Source organism: Balaenoptera borealis (genome assembly GCF_965194805.1).
Source record: "Balaenoptera borealis genome assembly, chromosome: 16".
Classification (NCBI taxonomy): domain Eukaryota; kingdom Metazoa; phylum Chordata; class Mammalia; order Artiodactyla; family Balaenopteridae; genus Balaenoptera; species Balaenoptera borealis.
The window spans coordinates 49,179,696-49,197,719 of record NC_138872.1 but is presented as its reverse complement, the minus strand read 5'-3'; the positions used below and the strand labels follow the sequence as shown (position 1 = coordinate 49,197,719).

Genomic DNA, 18,024 nt, shown 5'->3' with positions numbered 1-18,024 from the left:
TAGGTCGTTACTGAGGTCTGCCTGCTCTGAAGTTGTCTGACCTCAAAGCCGTCAGGGTCATAGTTAAATCTTCCTGTTGATGTCTAATGAGGGTATGATGTGCCTGGTGATCGGGGCGGGAGTGTAGACAATGCCTGAGGGTTGGTGAGCTTATGCCATCTGGCAACACAGACGGTGGAGACTCCACCATAAAGTCCCGCTTAGCTGGAACCCCATCATCCTAGAAAACCAGCTCATAATTTTATGAGAAAGAAGCAAATGACACGGCAGCAATGGTTCTCAAACTTTGCAGCATATTGGAATCACCTGGGGAGTTTTTAAAAATTCCAGTGTTCAGGGCATACTCCACGTTAATTAAAGCAAACTCTGGAGGAGGGACCTAAACATCAGTAATTTGTAAATTTCCCGATGTGAGTCTAATGTGCTGTCAAGTTTAAGAATAAGTGGCATTGGTACAGCCACTATGGGACACAGTATGATGGTTCTTCAAGAGAGTAGACATAGAATTACCATGTGATCCAGCAATCCCACTTCTGGGTACGTACCCAAAAGACCTAAAAGCATGGTCTCGAAGAGATGTCTGTACACCCACATTCATAGCAGCATTATTCACAATAGCCAAAAGGTGGAAACAACCCAAGTGCCCATCAATGGATGAATGGATAAACAAGATGTGATATATATGTACAAGGTGAGCTTCCTTAAAAAGGAAGAAATTCTAACACATGATACAGCATGGTTGAACCTGAAGGACATTACCCTAAGTGAAAGAAGCCAGTCGCAAAAGGACAAATACTGTATGATTCCACTTATATGAGGTCCCTAGAGCAGTCACGTTCATAGAGACGGAAAGCAGAATGGTGGTTGCCAGGAGCTGAGGGTGGAGCAGGGTGGGGTGTGGAATGGGGACTTGTTTAATGGGTTTAAGAGTTTCAGTTTTGCAAGATGAGAGACCTCTGGAGATCAGTCACACAATAATGTGAATATAATTAACACTACCGTTAATACTTAAAAATGGTTAAGGTGGTAAATTTTATGCTACATGTATTTTACCACAGTGAAATATAAAATAACATGAAAAGAATAAGTGGCATCACGTAATGCCTTGCTACTCAAAGTGCGATCCATAGGCTGGGAGCGTCAACATCTTCCAGGAACTCTTTAGAAATGCAGCGTCTCAGGTCCCCTCCAGACCTGCTGCATCTGAACCTGCATTTTTCTTTTTCTTTCTTTCTTTCTTTTTTTTTTTAGAAAGATAGTTCCACTATCACGGTGGGAATTTTATTTATTTTTTTAAATTTATTTTTTGCTATGTTGAATCTTCGTTGCTGCACGAGTGGGGGCTTCTCTCGTTGCGGAGCACGGGCTCTAGGCACGCGGGCTTCAGTACTTGCGGCACATGGGCTCAGTAGTTGTGGCTCGCGGGCTCTAGAGTGCAGGCTCAGTAGTTGTGGCGCATGGGCTTACTTGCTCTGCGGCATGTGGGATCTTCCCAGACCAGGGCTCAAACTCGTGTTCCTTGGCAGGCGGATTCTTAACCACTGCGCCACCAGGGAAGTCCCTGAACCTGCATTTTTCAACAAGACACGCCGTGTGGTTGGTGCGTGCATTAGTCTTTGAGAAGTGCTAGTTGCGATGGACCAAATATTAGTCCAGGGTTTAGAAGATGGAGCAGACAAGGTCATTCGTCCACCCGGCACCCACCTCCTCCCTTCCTACTTCCTGGAGACCCCAGCATTCTCCAAGCAGCCATGTGCTTGGGAGGATGACCTCACACACTGCCCCCCACCCTGTGGTCTTACTCCCCTGGCCAGTGACTGGTGTCGGGCTGGGCATGTGGCCTGGTTTCGGCCAATAGAAGGAAGGGAAGTTCTGCTGTAGAGGTTCTGGGAACACCAAAGCAGAAATGACCTCTCCTTCCTTTCGAAGTTCTCATGTCAGGATGGGACCCGAGCAAATTCTATAGGCATCTTGGGACCTTGGGGGCAGCTAGACTGGTACTTGAAAAACAGAGCCACTGACTGACAAAATCCTGACTCCACCTCACCAATGGATTTCTGATTATGTGAGATTAGAAATGTATTTATTGTTTAAGACCGTTTGAGCCAGGGTTCTCCATTCCTTGTAGCCCAGGGTTCCTCAGCCTTGACGCTCTGGATGTTTGGGACAGCATAATTCTTTGTTGTGGAAGGGCTGCTGTGTGCATTACAGGGTGCGTGGCAGCAACCCTGACCTCTGCCCATCAGACGCCAGTGGCACTCCCGCCCCCCCAAGCTGTGACATCGTGTCTCCAGACACATTGCCCCATGTTTGGAGGGGGTGACAATTGGCCCCCAGTTGAGGACCACTGTTGCAAAGGCACCCTAATGAGTGCAAAGACCTTTCCTCGGTGGTCTGTGAGGAGGGTAAAAATCGCCGTCTATGCTCCAGAATGTCTCAAGGATCCAGGTGTGTGAGAAAAGCAAACACACAGGTGTTGCTAATGACTGGCTGTCTTTGATGCTGCTGGTGCTTTGATAACAATGTTGTACTTTCCATTTATTCTTTGAATAGGCAGAGATGTTTAACTTAACAGATGGCCAGTGTGGATAGGGAGTGGAATTTTCCCTGGGCAAAGTTGGTGACCCGGCCAGCACTCTCTCGGGCTTTTCCTCCCACTCAGAAATCCTGATCTCTTACCGCCAGGCCCTGAGCTGGGCCACCAACCCCGATTCACCGTCCCACGAGGTGATGGGCGCTGCAGATTCACGCGGTATGGCGTTTTCACAGATTGAGAGATGTTCATATTTAACTGCTGAAGAGAGAGATCTGTGCCCTCCATGTAATGTTGTATTCGCAGCTCACACATCCGTGGATTTGAGACTCGCAGAGTCGGGGGCTTCTAGACAAGAATCAGTCGACACACCGAGACCACTTTCCTTAGGAGCCCCCTGGCCCTGAAAATCAGTGCATTTGGATTCATCACTCCTTGGAGAGTTTAGTTTCATCCAAAATGTTCCCTGGGGCAGGAAGGCTTACAAGGGGAGCTGGGCTTTACAGGAAGGTCTGGAGGAGAGATGGGAGCATGGGGACGGGCTGGGGGACCAGTGCTGTGAAAGCCACAGATGCTTCTGTGGTAGAGGTCAAGTGTTTCCCGTGTGCCAGTGCAGTACTCAGCACGGGGGCTGGGTGCGGAGCAAAGGCCGTTTGGGAGGTGCTGCGGCCCTTGGGGGCCTCACAGCCTACTGGGGAGTATGTGGAGGGTGCTGGGTTGCTCTCCTACCCTCAGCCCGTATGGTGGTCATTTCCCCAGGTAAGTGCCCCCAGGAACACGGCGACTACCCTGATTTTGTGTCCCATCCCCGCCCCTGCAGCCTGTGTGCTTTGCAGGTCACTAACCTGCTTTCTGAACCAGAGGGAAGACACATGTATCAGGCCGTAGTCAATGTCTTAGGCCTGGCGTACGATGATTTGACTGGAGAAGGCACACATTCACAGCTTCTGGGGGGAAAGCAGTGTTTTCCTTTGGGGGAGGGGGCGTGGCTTGCAGGCCCTGCTGCAGCCCGATTATTTCCAAATAGGAGTGGAGCTGAGGGTTGAGCCGATGAACCAAGGGAGGCAGAGTCGAGAGTCACAGGGAAATCAAGCGGGAGCCTTGATCAGACCACATGTGACCCACCTCGGGACATTTAGGTGGCGCATGCTAGTAAACCTCCGTTAAGTGTAAGCCAGCTGGAACTGGATTTTCTGTTGCTTGCATCATAAACTAGGGAGCAAACCTCCAGTGGGGACTGGCTGAGAGGACGCATCCAGGCAGAGAGGAGTGAGGGTGTCTTCACACAAACGAAGAGGACAGTGACCCTCGTGTAGGGAAATGGCTGGTTCTGGTGGGCCCGCTTCACCCGGGGACACAGGTCTCATGTGTGTGGAGACTCGACATATGGAGATCTGACGGGATATTCGGGACGCTGGGTACCTCTGCATCCTCATTAAGGCCCTAGGAGACTCACATCCAGGGGGAAGGTGGCCCATTGGCGGGGTGAGAGGGGTGAAAATACAGCTTTGCTAAGAGAGGGCGTTTCTGCCTGTGGCTTGAGCAAGTCCTGCTGGGTTGGAAAAGCTGACTTTTCTGGCTGAATTTAGAACGCAGGCGACCAGTCAGGTGACTTAACAAGAGAAAGGATTAGGGCCCCGGAAGAACACTGCCCCAGTTCCCAGGTGTCTCCCGAGCCTCTTGTCTGAAGGATGTCACGCTTGATAAAGGGGACAATTGCCTTGCTGTGAAGATGCAGCTGGGATGCAGTGGGGCAAGGAGCAGATCTGGGGCACCTCCCCACCTCGGAGATGTAGTTAGATGTCCCCAGTCTGAGGAGCAGGGCAGCAGGCAGGGCACAGATCAAGGATACAGACCTGTGAAGATCTCCACTCAACCACCAGCCCATGGACTTGAACAGAAGAAACCCAGTAAATTCTGAAGGGGGCTGAGATGCCAAGGAAACTGGCCAAGTAGTGGCCTGAGATTGCCCATCCCTCAGGGAGATCCCTGAGCTTGTGCCCACAAGAAGTGGGGTGCTACAACAGTGACTCTCCTTGGGAGGCATCAACACCAAGCCCCTCAGATGTTAACAAGGCAGTGGACGGGGACCCACCCAAACCCAGAACTGGGGGCCACCATCTTGTCTGCTGGAGGATCTGGCTTTACCACAAGGGCAAGGAATCCTCAATATTTCCTCAATACCGTATGTGCTATCGACCAATGGCAACTGAGTGTGTTTCCCACCTTCTCCTTCTCCAAATGGAGAATTCCCCTTCTGGAAATTCTTACTGCAGCTATCCTGGTTTGTCCCATCGTTGCTGGCTATGTTGATGATGATGAACTTCAGAATTTAGTTCATAGGTTACCATCCCTTGAGTAGCTACTTCCAGACATGATGGGGAGTATGATGCATCTCAGAGAAAATATGAACTTGAGTTTGAATCCAGCAACTGGATGAATCATAGAGCTCCACCCTTTAGGGGAGGGGTGAGTCTATTTCAGCCAAGCGTGGGTATTTCTGATGGTTACATAAGGGAAGGAGAGTGTACCAATGTTAGTTCATCAAAGGGGTGGACCATAGTGGGACGTTATGGTTACTGCCTTCACACCCACCTGCCCTTCTCTGGATAATCATCCTGATTTTGTGCAGGCAACTGTACTTGAACTCACAGCTTGTACAGCTTAGAGAAAGCGGACTCCACTCCCAGATCCAGGACTGGACATACGGCTGGATGAGGCTCTGCTTGGAACTCCCCAGAAACAGTTTCTCTCTCTTTAGAAACTTCTTCTTTTGGGGTTGAGATGTTGGGGGGGGGCATGAGTGCTGGAGCAGCCATTTCATCACCATGAGGGGAACCAACCCCAACCGAAACCAACACAGGGAAGAAAAGTTGAAAGAATCAGAGAAAAGGATCTGCAACCCTGATGGTACCAGACCCACCCTCACTCTTGGGCTTCTGACTTATATCATGTCTTCTTTAATATTTGAGCCAGTTAGAGTTTTCTGTTCCTGCAACCAAACAACCAGCTATTACAGAATGAGATAAAAGCTAAAATAAAAATATGAAAAAAATGTTGGAGAAGGTAGGTTCACTGGCTAAGAGAAGCAGGCTGTTTCTTTAAGCATTTAGGGTGGGAAGGTTGGCAAGGAACCCATCAGAGCTCTTAGCATCAATCCCACCCTTTTCATGGGGATTTATTGGGCTTATCTGAGACCATCACTAACGTCCCCACCTAACCCGTGCAGGTGGGGATGCGTATGTAAAGCTTTCAGAGCAGGGCGTTGCACCTGGTATCTAAAAGTCCCCAATAAATGTTGGGTGGTGGGAGGATACTCGCCGTCTGTTGGCCCCAGCCCCCCACACCCGGAAGGCCAAGGGAGTTCCCCAGCTTCCTAACCATCTCCCTCCCCATGGCTGTTGCAGAACATGGACCACATGTCTCCCAGGCTGAGAGCCTTCCTCTCTGAACCCATTGGAGAAAAGGATGTTGCCTGGGTAGACGGGGTCAGCCGTGAGCTTGCAATCAATCTGTGCACCAAAGGTTTCAACAAGGTAATTCCTCTTTTCTTGTTTCTCCAACTTCTCTTTCAACCTGTATTCCCCTAATCCTGCCAGATGGCAGCCGGTGCCACGTGTCCCTGCCAGTGGCTGTCAGAGAGCAAAGCTGCCACTTGGCCGGGCGCCACATGCTTGGCCAGAGGCTACTGACCCTGCATGCTTGGGCAGCCGCCAGGGTCCACAGATAATGGGCAAATCGAATCACTGTGGCTCAGGGCAGCTGGGCTGTGCATGATTCACTTGGTGTTCAAACACCCAGGGGTAGACAGAAGTGAGCCGGCCGCCGAAGTCTGGGGCCGAGCTGTCAGGATGGATGATTTGGGTGCACTCCCCACCCCCATGAAGAGACTTGGGGGTCTCTTGTCCTATCAGGCCCTGGCAGGTGGAGTCATAGCAGCCTGGTGTCTACACCAGAGTACGAGGAAGTGAGTTATTCTAAGATGTCACTAGCAGTCCGAGAACAGCCTCAGTGATGGCCAATGGAATCGGAACGTTCTCTTCTATGCAACTGTTTCTATGGTGCTATATTATATAAGGCTGCACGAACCTTAGGAGAGGATGGGAGATATTCCCAAAGAGAACCCAGAGAAAGTGAGCGGGTGGGAATTCACAGGAGCATTGCACACTCGGTCGAGAGAGGCACCACCAGCAGAGGTACTGCTGCTCGTTCCCTTCGGCTTTAAAGTCAGCCCTCACCCCTGGGCGGGAAGAGGCTGCAGAGACGCCCAGGGAGGCGGGGAACCGCTGAGTGCACAGCTGACGGTGAGATTGGTTTGCACCGGCCCAGCTCACGGCCGTGTCCAGGGGGCAGCTGGATGACTGGGTCTGTGGTTTTCTGATTGACACGCTGCCCTGCGCCACTTGTTAAACATTCTGAATATCACCCGAATCTACCACAATCTAATACCCAATAGGTGGGATTGTCAGGAGGACGGATTGAGATAGATTTGCTTCTTTCCTCCCAGATAAAGCAGAGAGGACCATTCCCAAGCAGAGAGTAGAGCAGGCAAGCCTGATTAGGGAAGACATTTTAAATTAAAAATTATTTTTTAGAAGAAATGATCGTCCCTTTTACTTTTCTATTGTGGTGTAACATATCCACACTGATGTGATAGGTTCAGCTCAGTGAGTTTTTACATAGATATACATGCATAGATCCACCACCCGGGTCCGGTGATCAGGATCCTCGAGAATTCCAGAAGGTTCCCCTGTGTCTCTTGCCAGTCAACTCCACCCCCCACTCCCAGAAGTCACCGCCATTCTGGCTTCTACCACCATTGGTTTAATGTCTCCATAGTTGTGAGGTTTTGTTGTTGTTCAGCCATACTCATCGTTCAAAAAATATTTTAATTTACATACGGTAAATTTCACCTTTTTTAGTACACAGTTCTGCAAGTTTTGACAAATGCATGTAGTCAGGTAGCCACTACCACAATCACGGCCTAGAACAACACCATTATGCCAACATGTTCCCTTTACCCTTCACATTTCCCACCTTCAGCCCCTGGCAACTACTGATTTGTTTTTTGTCCCTATAGTTTTGCTTTTTCCAACTTGTTTCAAGTGACTATAGGTAGGATGAGAGGCATATTAAAGATAAAGGAATGAATGAATAATGGGAAATTTTCAGGCATCTGAGAACTTGCTACACAGAGTCAGGGCTATAGGGAAAGAGGAACTGGCCAGGTCCCTGGAGATCTGCTCCTCTGTGTTTCCCGCCTCCTGGCTAGCTGTGACCAGCCCTCCCCTTTTAGGCTCTACTCATTCCAAGGGCCACTCATTCCAAGGGCCACTAATTCCAGGCACTGATGCCAGGGGTTCACCTTTTCCTTTGCTTTGAGCCCCTCACCCACCTGTGAAAGAGATGAGAGGTCACTGTCTCCACTTTACAAACGAGGAGACAGAGGCTCTGGAAAGTGAGTGCCTTGATCAAGGTCCTGAGTGAGGACAAGAACGGCCATGGATCATATGGTCACAAACCACGCAAGAAGATCAGGACCAGGAGGTCACCCTGGCAGGGAGGGGGCTTACACTGAGATTTGGTGATGAGACCCTGAATTGAGTGCTGGAGCCTGACTGGGCCTATAAAAGTATTCAGGAGGAGACCCCAGTGTCGCAACCTACAAGATGAGCAGGTGCTTCTGGGGGGGCCGGGGCTGTGGGCGGGGCCAGCAGTAAGAGGCAGGCAGATCCCGGCAGGGCGGCCGGCTCAGATGTAGCAAAAGAAACACAGGTTCCTGTAGTGCTTTCCATAGGCTTTATTTTTTAGAGCAGTTTTGGGTTTACAGCAAAACTGAGAAGAAAGTGCTGAGAGGTTCCGTATACCCCTGCCCCCATACACAGCCTCCACATTATCAGCATCCCCACTGGAGTGGTAGCTTTCTTACGGGAGAACCTACACTGACACGTTATCTCCCCGAGGCGCAAAGTTGACATTAGGGCTCACGCTTGGTGTAGCACATCCTGTGGATTTGGACAAACGAGTGATGACAGGTATCCACCATGGTGATGTCCTACAGATCGCTTCTCTGCCCCACAATCCTCTGAGCTCCTGGGTTTTCACGCCCTGCCTGCAGGAGGCCTGGGCATGGCAGGCCCCTCCCCAGGCTGGGGGTCCCTGGGGTTTCTTGGCTGTGAGCAGAGATCCCCTCAGGCTCCACCCCTGCTCATGGTGGCTTCCTTGGCCTGTCCCATGGGTACTGGGACTTTCCGAGGACCTGCTGGGATGCAGATGTGTGAGGCTGCCCTCAGCCCTGCCTGCCTGGGCCCCTCACTCACCGCTCCCGGGACACCGGATGCTGGAACCCAAGGAGATGGGACACCAGCCCCACCCTGGGAGCCCAGGGTGCATCTGGGGGTGTCGATCATCCCTCTAGGGCTGTGGACCTGGACAGGGGCAGGCATGGAGGCACCTTCTCAAGCTCCCACCAGCCTCTAAATCGAGTAATTTCTCCTCGATGCCTGCCCCACACAAGTCAAACTTTCATTTCTTCTTCTACAGAGGCATGAAGTGCTTGGCGGGGTTGCCCCTATATCTCTCTACACTTTCCCAGAACTTTGTCTGTGGCTTGAACAGTTCTCTGGCTCAGTTGCAGTCCCAACTTTCAAAACTATGGATTCACCCAAGTCTCAAAAGTCAAAAATGTGGCTGCATTTTCTCTGGGTTTTTTCATGCCTGCCCTTCCCTGGGGCTGACAGCTTTGGCCTGACGACCTACATCTTGGCCGTCCAGCACGGCGGCCATGGGTCACTTGTACCTGTTTAGTACCGTCTGAATTGAGTTGTGCTATAAGTATAAAATACACACGGCCACGTTAAAGACTCAGTGCCAAACAAACAAAAAAATGGAAAGCATCTCATCAATAATTTTTTAATTGATTACATGTTGAAATGATAATAATTTAGATATATGGGAAAAAAATAAAAATTATTAGAATTCATTTCACCTGTTCTTTCCCCCTTTTGCCGTGGCTTCTAGAAAATTAAAAATTACACGTGTGCTGGCCCACGTTAGGTTTCTACTGGACAGAGTTGGTCTAGATTTAACGACGAAAGGACTGCAAAGGTGAAAGGAATGACCAGAAGAGGGAAAATACATCGTGCTCAAGATGCTCAAAGTGTCTGCGCCGGGTCTAGCTCCGCCTTATATTCTTCTGTCCCTCCACCCTCACCCCCATGCTCCACCAGACTGTTCATGAACCACAAACACATGGGGACCACCCTCCCGCGGACCCAAGGCCCCTCTTAAAATGAACTTTTGTCTCCTTCATGGGCCCACTCATGGCCCACCCCCTCCAGAAGCAAGCCCTCCTTCCGCCCACCCACTCTGGCCGGACAGGCTGCTGTTTCTAAACACTGAGTACCCGGTGGACCCCTTGCTGTCACATCCAAACTATTGATTGTTTTTTCCACGCGTTCTGTTAGAGGCACAGCTCCCTTTGGTGTCCTCCCGTATCTTCTCTGAAGAAAGGATTGTTCTGGGTTTCTTGTACTCCTCCTCTCCCTATGAAAACCCAACGGGAGGGGGGTGAATTTCCAGGCGCTCAGTAAATTCAGATCATGGGCAGTGCCCTGTGGGGTTACTCCAACAGCGTGGAAGTAAGTTTCACATCCCACAGAATCTGATTTGGCTCAGTACTCTTTGAAGACCCTACAAAGTCATAACCATGAGCCTAAATCTTCCTTCTGAAAGTTACTTGGAAGATGAGGGAGCAGCAAATGTTCTGGATGCCCACCTGCTCCCCGAGCCTCTCTCACCTAATAGAACCAGCACCTGGCGTTTGCTCCATGTCAGGCACTGATCTGAGTGCGTTACATATACTTATTTCATTTAATTACCAAAACATCCCATAAAGTATACTATTTCGTCTCTATTTTACCGATGAGAAAACAGGCACAAAGCAGCCAAGTGCATCACTCAAAGTCACTCAAGGTTAGAGAGACAAAATCTGAATCTGGCAGACAGGCTCTGGGGTGGGCAGTAGGGCAAGGGACTCCCCCCCCCCCCCAGCCCTGCCTGATGCCCAGACCCTACAAGGAGTCAGTCACAGAAGCTTGGGGTTACCCTATGCAGGGTTGCCAGGTAAAATATAGCACGCTCAAATTAAATTTGAGTTTCAGTTAAACAATGTCTTAGTGTAAGTGTGTCCTAGGGAGACAGGCAGGAGGAAGAAAGCACAGTGGATTGAACATTCACGCTTCAGCCGAGGAGTTTTACACTGGAAAGACTGACAGAGGCTGGATTTGCGAGGTTGTCTTTGGCACTCAGTGGCCCTGAAGGCTGAAGAGCCAACGTCCAGTTAGAGAAAAAGAAAGTTGTTCATCACACAACGAAGCCTGGTGGTGCTGTAAAGTCCATTCACCACGGGCGCTGAGGGGATGGGAACTGGCAGGGGGTAAGCTTGACAGTGAGGGGCCAAGACTACGTGTCTCTGTTTGAAAGGCCGGGTGTCATAGTGGAGGTGGAAATTTTTTTTTTTGGCCACTCCACGCGCCATGGGGGAATCTTAGTTCCCTGACCAGGAATTGAACCTGCGCTGCCTGCAGTGGAAGCATGAAGTCTTAACCACTGGACCGCCAGGGAAGTCCCTGAAATTTTTAATGAGCGTGGACCAGGACCTAATCTGCGGGCCCAGTGCAAGATGAAGATGGGCGGCCCCTTGTTGAAATTCATCAGGAATTTCAAGATGGTGGCAGCACAGCAGCAAACCAAGTGGGGCTCTGAGCGCAGGGCCTGTGTGACGGCATGAGTCACTCACCAGGGACCCCGGACTCAAATATCGCTACTGTTTCGCAAGGAACAGGCACGGCACACCGGAGGCTGGTCCAGACCTGTTCACGACTGGGATGTGGAGTTGACGGAAGTCTTCCCTCGAGCTGCCATCCTGCCACACGCGCAAAGGCTGCCTCGGGAAGGAATGAACGTCCCTGGCCAGGGTGGCGGGAGGTGGGGACCGTCTGTCAGGGTATCTGTGTCACTCTCCCTGCAGCCAGGTTTTTGTGAGCTTTGGCCCGAGGAGGCAGAGGGTGGCTCCTCTTCCTCCTGGTTAGGGGCTCGCTCTCTAGAGCCCGCAGAGAAACCCAGAGGGCTTCCTTCCCTCAGGGCCATGATGGGAGCCTATGACTCCTGCTTCCCTGGGGAGCAGGGAGAAGCAGGCCCGACTTCCCAAGAGAAAGGGCAGACGGGAGCATCAAGTTGCCACTTGGGTCTGGAGGCCCTCTTGCCTGTGGCTTTCCTGGAAAGTTTGCCTCTGGTCCTGCGAGCCACGAGGTCCCTGGCATCCTGGCTGCGTGGAGGAACGTGGAAGCTCTGGTTACCAGAGCAGCCGATGCCAGACCTCAGGATGGCGGAGGTGCCAGGCCAGGCCGTGGATGGGTGGGGTGTGCTGGAATGGGGCCGAGGACAGGAGTCTTACCTCCAGGGTTCTCAGTGACCCATCTGGAGAATGGACGGGGCACACGTCAGGATCCGAAGCAGGAAAACATATCAGGGGTCTGAGCCTGCCCACGGTGCTCAAAAGCGTCACTTACTACTACTATCATCGATGTTCTCTCTCCTGGGACAAAGCTCTGCACCTCCCATACCTACTGCAGCAACGGGCTCAATCAACATTCAGTAAATGTTCATTTTTTAAAACGTTGAATTAAAAAACATCTCAGGGACTTCCCCGATGGCACAGTGGTTAAGAATCTGCCTGCCAATGCAGGGGAGACGGGTTCGAGCCCTGGTCCGGGATGATCCCACATGTCGCGGAGCAAATGCGCCCATATGCCACAACTACTGAGCCGGCACTCTAGACCCCGCGAGCCACAACTACTGGGCCCACATTCCACAACTACTGAAGCTTGCGCGCCTACAGCCCATGCTCCACAACAAGAAAAGCCACTGCAATGAGAAGCCCGCACACTGCAACGAAGAGTAGCCCCGACTCGCTACAACTAGAGAAAGCCCGCGTGCAGCAACGAAGACCCAGCGCAGCCAAAAATGAATAAATTAATAAATTAATTAATTAAAAAAAACCACACACAGTAAAATCACCCCTGAAAAGACGAGGATGCTGACAAAGTAAAATGAGATCATTCTAATCAATTACACCGCTTTTTCAAAAAGATGATTAAAGTAGCAATTTAAAATGACCATGAAATCCTAGCTTTTGTCTCTTTTCAACAACTGGATCTGGACTAAAAATTTTTTTAAAACCCCAAACTCCAATGCTTGGGTATATTTTATGACTGGAATTCAGCTTTTATTTAATTTGTCTTTTAAAAAATGCGTTCATTTTGGTTAAGATGAAGTTTGCTTGGTTTTATGTAAGTGAAATACATAGACGCCAGTGGGTTTTCCTGGAGGGGGCCCAGGACTCAAGGCCTGGACACTGTTTCCCATTCATTCCAGGCCGGAGAGCCGGGCACTGAACGTGGCCTTCCCTGTTCATGTCCCGGCCAGTCTGTGGCCTTGGATGTCTCTCTCTCCTTGTGGCCCTTGCCCCTCATGACTATCAGTGATGAAACAGCACGAGAGGAATGAAAAGCTGTGGGACCAGGACTCAGAAAACCAGAGAACACTGTACGACTTTGACTTGTGGGGCACTTAATCTTTACATGTGTTTTTCATCCAGAGAGACCCTTCAGAAGGGGAAAAGGGGCAAGGTTCAGCATGTTTGATACCTTGTCTGCTCCTCCCACAGGGCTGCGTCTTCCAGGACAAAAAAGGAATTTGCATTTCTCCACTGGTCTCACACTGAATTCACTTAATCCAATTTGCAGGGTGGGGCCGGGCAGATGAAGGGCTTTCGGAAGATGCAGAAATTGAACCCCAGGCTCTGCAGGTTCTCACTTCGGGTTAAGTGAGTTGCCTGGAGTCACACGGCGGGTTTGCAAAAACAAACTGATACTAAGGTGCCCTTCACCTGCCGGTCCCAGGTGCAGTGGTTCTCAGTTGAGGGAGATTCTGGCCCCTGGGGGACGCCTGGCAATGTCTGGAGATGGTCATGATTGTCACAATTCAAGGTAGGGGGTGTACTGCTGGCATCTAGTGGGAACAGGCCAGGGACGCTGCTAAACTTCCAGCAGTGCACCTGAACACAGAATTATCCCAAATGCAACAGTGTCAAGGGTTAGAAACCCTGTGCTTGAACCATTGAGAAAGTGGCAGGGTGGGGAGCACCTCTAATTCCTGTGTGTGTTTCAAAGAGAGAAATATTAGATCCAAGGCCTGAAGGGAGCATCAGAGGTACACGAGGCTCTTGCTACTCAAAACATTGTTCCGGGACCAGCATTAGAAATGCAGAGTCTCAGGTCTCACCCCAGACTTACTGAGTCAGATCCTGCCTTTTTAACAAGATCTCAAGGACATGTTCAGGTTCCTTCCAGGCTAGACAGCCCCCCAAAGCCACCTGTAGAGATGGACATTAAACTTGACCTCACATCTCACCCAGGCCAGTGTCCGAATCCTCTTCGCCAGGGTCAGGGTTTCAGGGATAGCCCTTCTCCCTTGAATCTGACCTGTGCCCCCTCCTTTGATTTGCCAGGGGAGGAAGAGCACAGCTGAGTACGTTTCCCGTGTTCCTCCATGCAGGCCTACACCCTGTTGGGACAGTTCCTTCTGATGCACAAGAACGAAGCCGAGTTTCAGAAGTGGCTCATTTGCTGCTGCGGTGCCACTGAGTGTGAGGCCTGGGAGAGCTCGAACTGCCTGAAGGAGTGGTGCTCCTGCTTCCTGTAGACCCTCCCCCGGCACTGCCACTAGGAAATGATACCTCTGCACTGACTCTGGGCTCCAAGTCGTTATTTTTCTTTTCCACTTTATTGACACACACTTGTTATAAAAAGTAGTTCAAGAATGTAAAGAAAAAAAAAAAAAAAAAAGAATGTAAAGAAGGACAAACACAAGAAAAATGACCCCCAGATTCTACCACCCAGAAACGGCCATCATTCACCTTATTCACCAATATCATGCCAACTGTCTCTTAGCATAAATTTATCTAAAGGAATGGATAATTTTATTTAAAAATAGGAATTAAATTTTAAGTCAGCATAGCAGTTATCTATTGCTGCATAACAAATGAACCCAAAACGTAGCTGCTTCACGCACACAATCATTTTGTCTCGCTCAGTTTCTGAGGGTCAGGAACTGAGAGATGCTTAGCTGGGTGGGTCTGTCTCAGGGTCCCCTGTGAGGTTACAAACTGTGGGCCGGGGAGCAGGTTGGTGGGGACTAGGGGACCCACTTCCAAGGAGGCTCCTCACGTGGCTGGTGGCCCAAGGCCACAGCTGGTCTCCGAGTGGGCCTCCCTCGGGCTGTGATGACCTGGCATCTAGCTTCCCCCAGAGCGGGTGACCCAGGAGGGAATAAGAGAGCAGGAAGCTGCAGTCTTTCATGACCTAGACTCTGATTCACACAACATCAGTTCTGCCTTGTTCTAGTTTTAGAACCAAGTGCCTACATCCTCAAGGGAGAATTAAACTTTCTTGAAATAGCAAATAGTATGCAAACATTTTTAAGAGCATCACAGACAGATTTTTGAGGTATAATTTACATATGGTAAAACTTGCCCTTTTTAGGTGCATAGTTCTATGAACTTTGACAAATGCATTGTCCTGTAACCGCCACCATCATGGAGATAAACAGCATCTGCGTCACCCCAGCGAGTTCCCTGGAGCCTCCCTGTAGTCATCCCTCACTCCTCCCCAGCCCTTGGCAACCAAGGGTCTGTTTTCTGTCCTTAGACTTTGGACTTTTCCAGAAAACTGTATAAATGGAATCACACAACATGTAGCTCTTTGAGGTACATTGTCTTCTTTCACTTGATGTAATTCAGTTGGGATGAATCCATGATACAGGCTTCTTAAACTTAAGAAATGTAACAGGTGTTGTCGGTGTCCAGCCCATATCCTGGTGGCATTCACTGTTCTAAGAGAGTCTGTTACTTCCCTCAAAAGCACCTGAATCCCCTCAGCTTGAGGGGTTCTCTGGCTGCAGGAGTGGGGTCAGCCCATGCACAGGGCAGGGAAGAAGTGCCTGGGAGTTAACACCCAGGGGAGCCGTTAATCATGGGTGGAGGTTGATGGCCAAATGCCCCAGGTCCTCTCCCTGTGGGTGGGACAGCTCTGAGGCAGTTTTCCCCAGCTCTCCACTGGGGCTAAGCCGAGCTCCCCGTAAAGAGTGGCCCCTGCTCTTTAACACCCGGCCTTGCTTCCTTCCCCTCCTTGCCTTGATTTCCCACTCCCCTACCAGGGCTTCCTGGGACCACCCTCTATACACAATGAAATACTCAAATTTTAGAGTCTGCTTCCAGAAGAACCTAACCTAAGACAACAGTGTTAAGATTTAATTTTATTTTAACAGAAGAAAAAAAGTGGAACTGAACTGAAAGAATTGCTGAACTTCAGTGAATTTTTTTCTTCATCACTAGATATAGTAATTTCTAAATCAATTTCTTCTGAGTTTAAAGAATAATGTGGAGAAAACAGTAAGAGAGAAGTTAGTACCATTAGGCTTATTTTAAACTTTGTTTTTCAATATTAGATGGTATAAACTCCTACCAAAGAAAGAAATAAAAGTAAAAAGAAATTAACACTTTTACTTCTTCCCTCTCATTTTTTAGTTGGTTTTATTGTTACTTTTAATTTGTGAAGGTTTAGATAGCATATGCATTCTTCCCATAAGCATACCCCCTGCAGTTACTTAGTTTCAGTTGTATATTTAAGAGCTTATCATTAATCTTTGTATCATTATTTTAAAAATCATAGCTTTGTCATTCCTGAATTCTTTATTTTGATACACCTCTTTGTTTGTCGAGTTGGATCACTGTATCAGTCAGAATAGGCCACAGGATGCTGCTATAACAAACAAACCCCCAAATCTCAGTGATTTAGCCAACCAAGGTTGATTTCTCTCTCATGGTACATGTCCAGTATATGTCATCAGGAGAGCTCAGGAGCTGAAACGTCTGTGAGGAAGAGGGGTCGACACTGACTCTTGGCCCAATATCTGTAGTCTGGGGGCATCCATGACTCAATACATGATTTCAATGAGTATTTATGGAGTGTCTAAGGTTCTGAGCATGGTTAGACACTGTGGGAAAAGCAAGGGAAATAAATATGAGTTTCTGTGGTTTCAAGGAGCTTACAGCCCAGAAGTGATGGGAGAGGGGAGGGCAGAACAGCCCAGAGGTGGTGGGGGAGGTGCAGGTGGGGGTAGGGGGTGTGGCCAGGGGACAAACAGCCAGTAAAGGGGTCTCTGTGTCAGGTGCGGGTCACGCTTTATCACTGTGGGCAGCTGACCTCAACCCTGCTGGGGCTCAGGAGTCAGTGTAGACACGTGTTAATTCACCCCACCCTGGGGTGTCCATCACACATTCTCTGTCGTTTGTTGAGGGCTACTCCCCTGGGAAGTTAATCACTCAGCTCCCAAGCCAGTGCATGGTGAAAATGAACCCCACTGAGAAGGTGTTCAGGCCCAGAAGGGCAGGCACGGGCAGCCAGGTGGCGGCCAGCCGCGTGCACCCAGGCAGCGACGGCAGGGCACACGGCGGGGCAGGGCACAGCTCTGCCACAGGCGGGGTCTGGAGTAGCCCTGGCTTGGAGAACAGAATCCACCCCTCACCACTAGTTCTAAGACCTTTGGAAAGTCAACCTCTCAGCCCAGCTTCCCAGCTGTCAAATGGTGATAATAACAGTATCTACTCAAGTGTCCAGAAGATTAAAATTCCTGCACCTGGTAAGAGCTTTCATGCTCCAAAAACCTAAGTTTTAAAATGTGCAGCACTGACTGTGTATCGTTACTGAAAGAAAGGGGAGGTGGGTATGGATGAGTGTGGCCAGGGAAGGCTGCTAGGAGGAGGTGTTAAAAGGGGAGGTCAGGGCTGAGTGAGCTGAGGATGGAGAAGAGGGAGGGGAGGAAGCAGGGGGGCCGGGAGGTGGGGAGAGAAGGAGCTACGAGGGGAAAGACCAGCCCAACTGGCCCAGAGTGAGTGAGCTGAGGACGCTGCAGGAGAGGTAAGGGGCAGGGCTGTGGGCGGCCGAGTGCGAGGCTCCCCCGCCCCTGCCGTTTCCCCCAGACAGAGGCTGAGTGTGAGCTGCTAGCCGGCCCCATTTCAGAAGCCTCCGTCTTGAGGAAGGCTAGTGCTCTCAGCAGTTGGCAGGACCGGGACACATCTGGGCCGGTAACCCAGGATAATGGACCCTGCTCCCACCCCTAAAGAAAGACACTGTAGCAACTGATGTGAAAAATACCCACAACCCTCCGCTCCTCCTGGTACCCACACGCTTCACAAAGACTCTGCAGCTCCGCCTGTCAAGAGTCCATCTCCCTTCCTGCTGCATCTGGACTGACGCTGTGACTTGCTTTGGCCAAAGGCATATGGCAAGGGTGACACCGTGACAGGTGTGAACCCCCTGTGACCACCACGCAAACAAGCCTGGGTTCGCTCGCTGGAGGACAAGAGA

General features: G+C 50.2%; 1 protein-coding gene across 1 annotated transcript in view; it reads left to right on the top strand.

Annotated features, from left to right (window-relative positions):
- BANF2 (BANF family member 2) overlaps window positions 1–14,344 on the top strand; it is a 31,723-nt gene extending 17,379 nt beyond the window's left edge. Inside the window, exons 2-3 of the mRNA XM_082361520.1 lie at window positions 5,941–6,069; window positions 14,153–14,344. Of these exons, the coding sequence (XP_082217646.1) occupies window positions 5,944–6,069; window positions 14,153–14,299 (273 nt within the window). The 5' untranslated portion in view covers window positions 5,941–5,943 and the 3' untranslated portion in view covers window positions 14,300–14,344. The remainder of the gene's footprint in view (window positions 1–5,940; window positions 6,070–14,152) is intronic.
- Window positions 14,345–18,024: the final 3,680 nt, after the last annotated feature.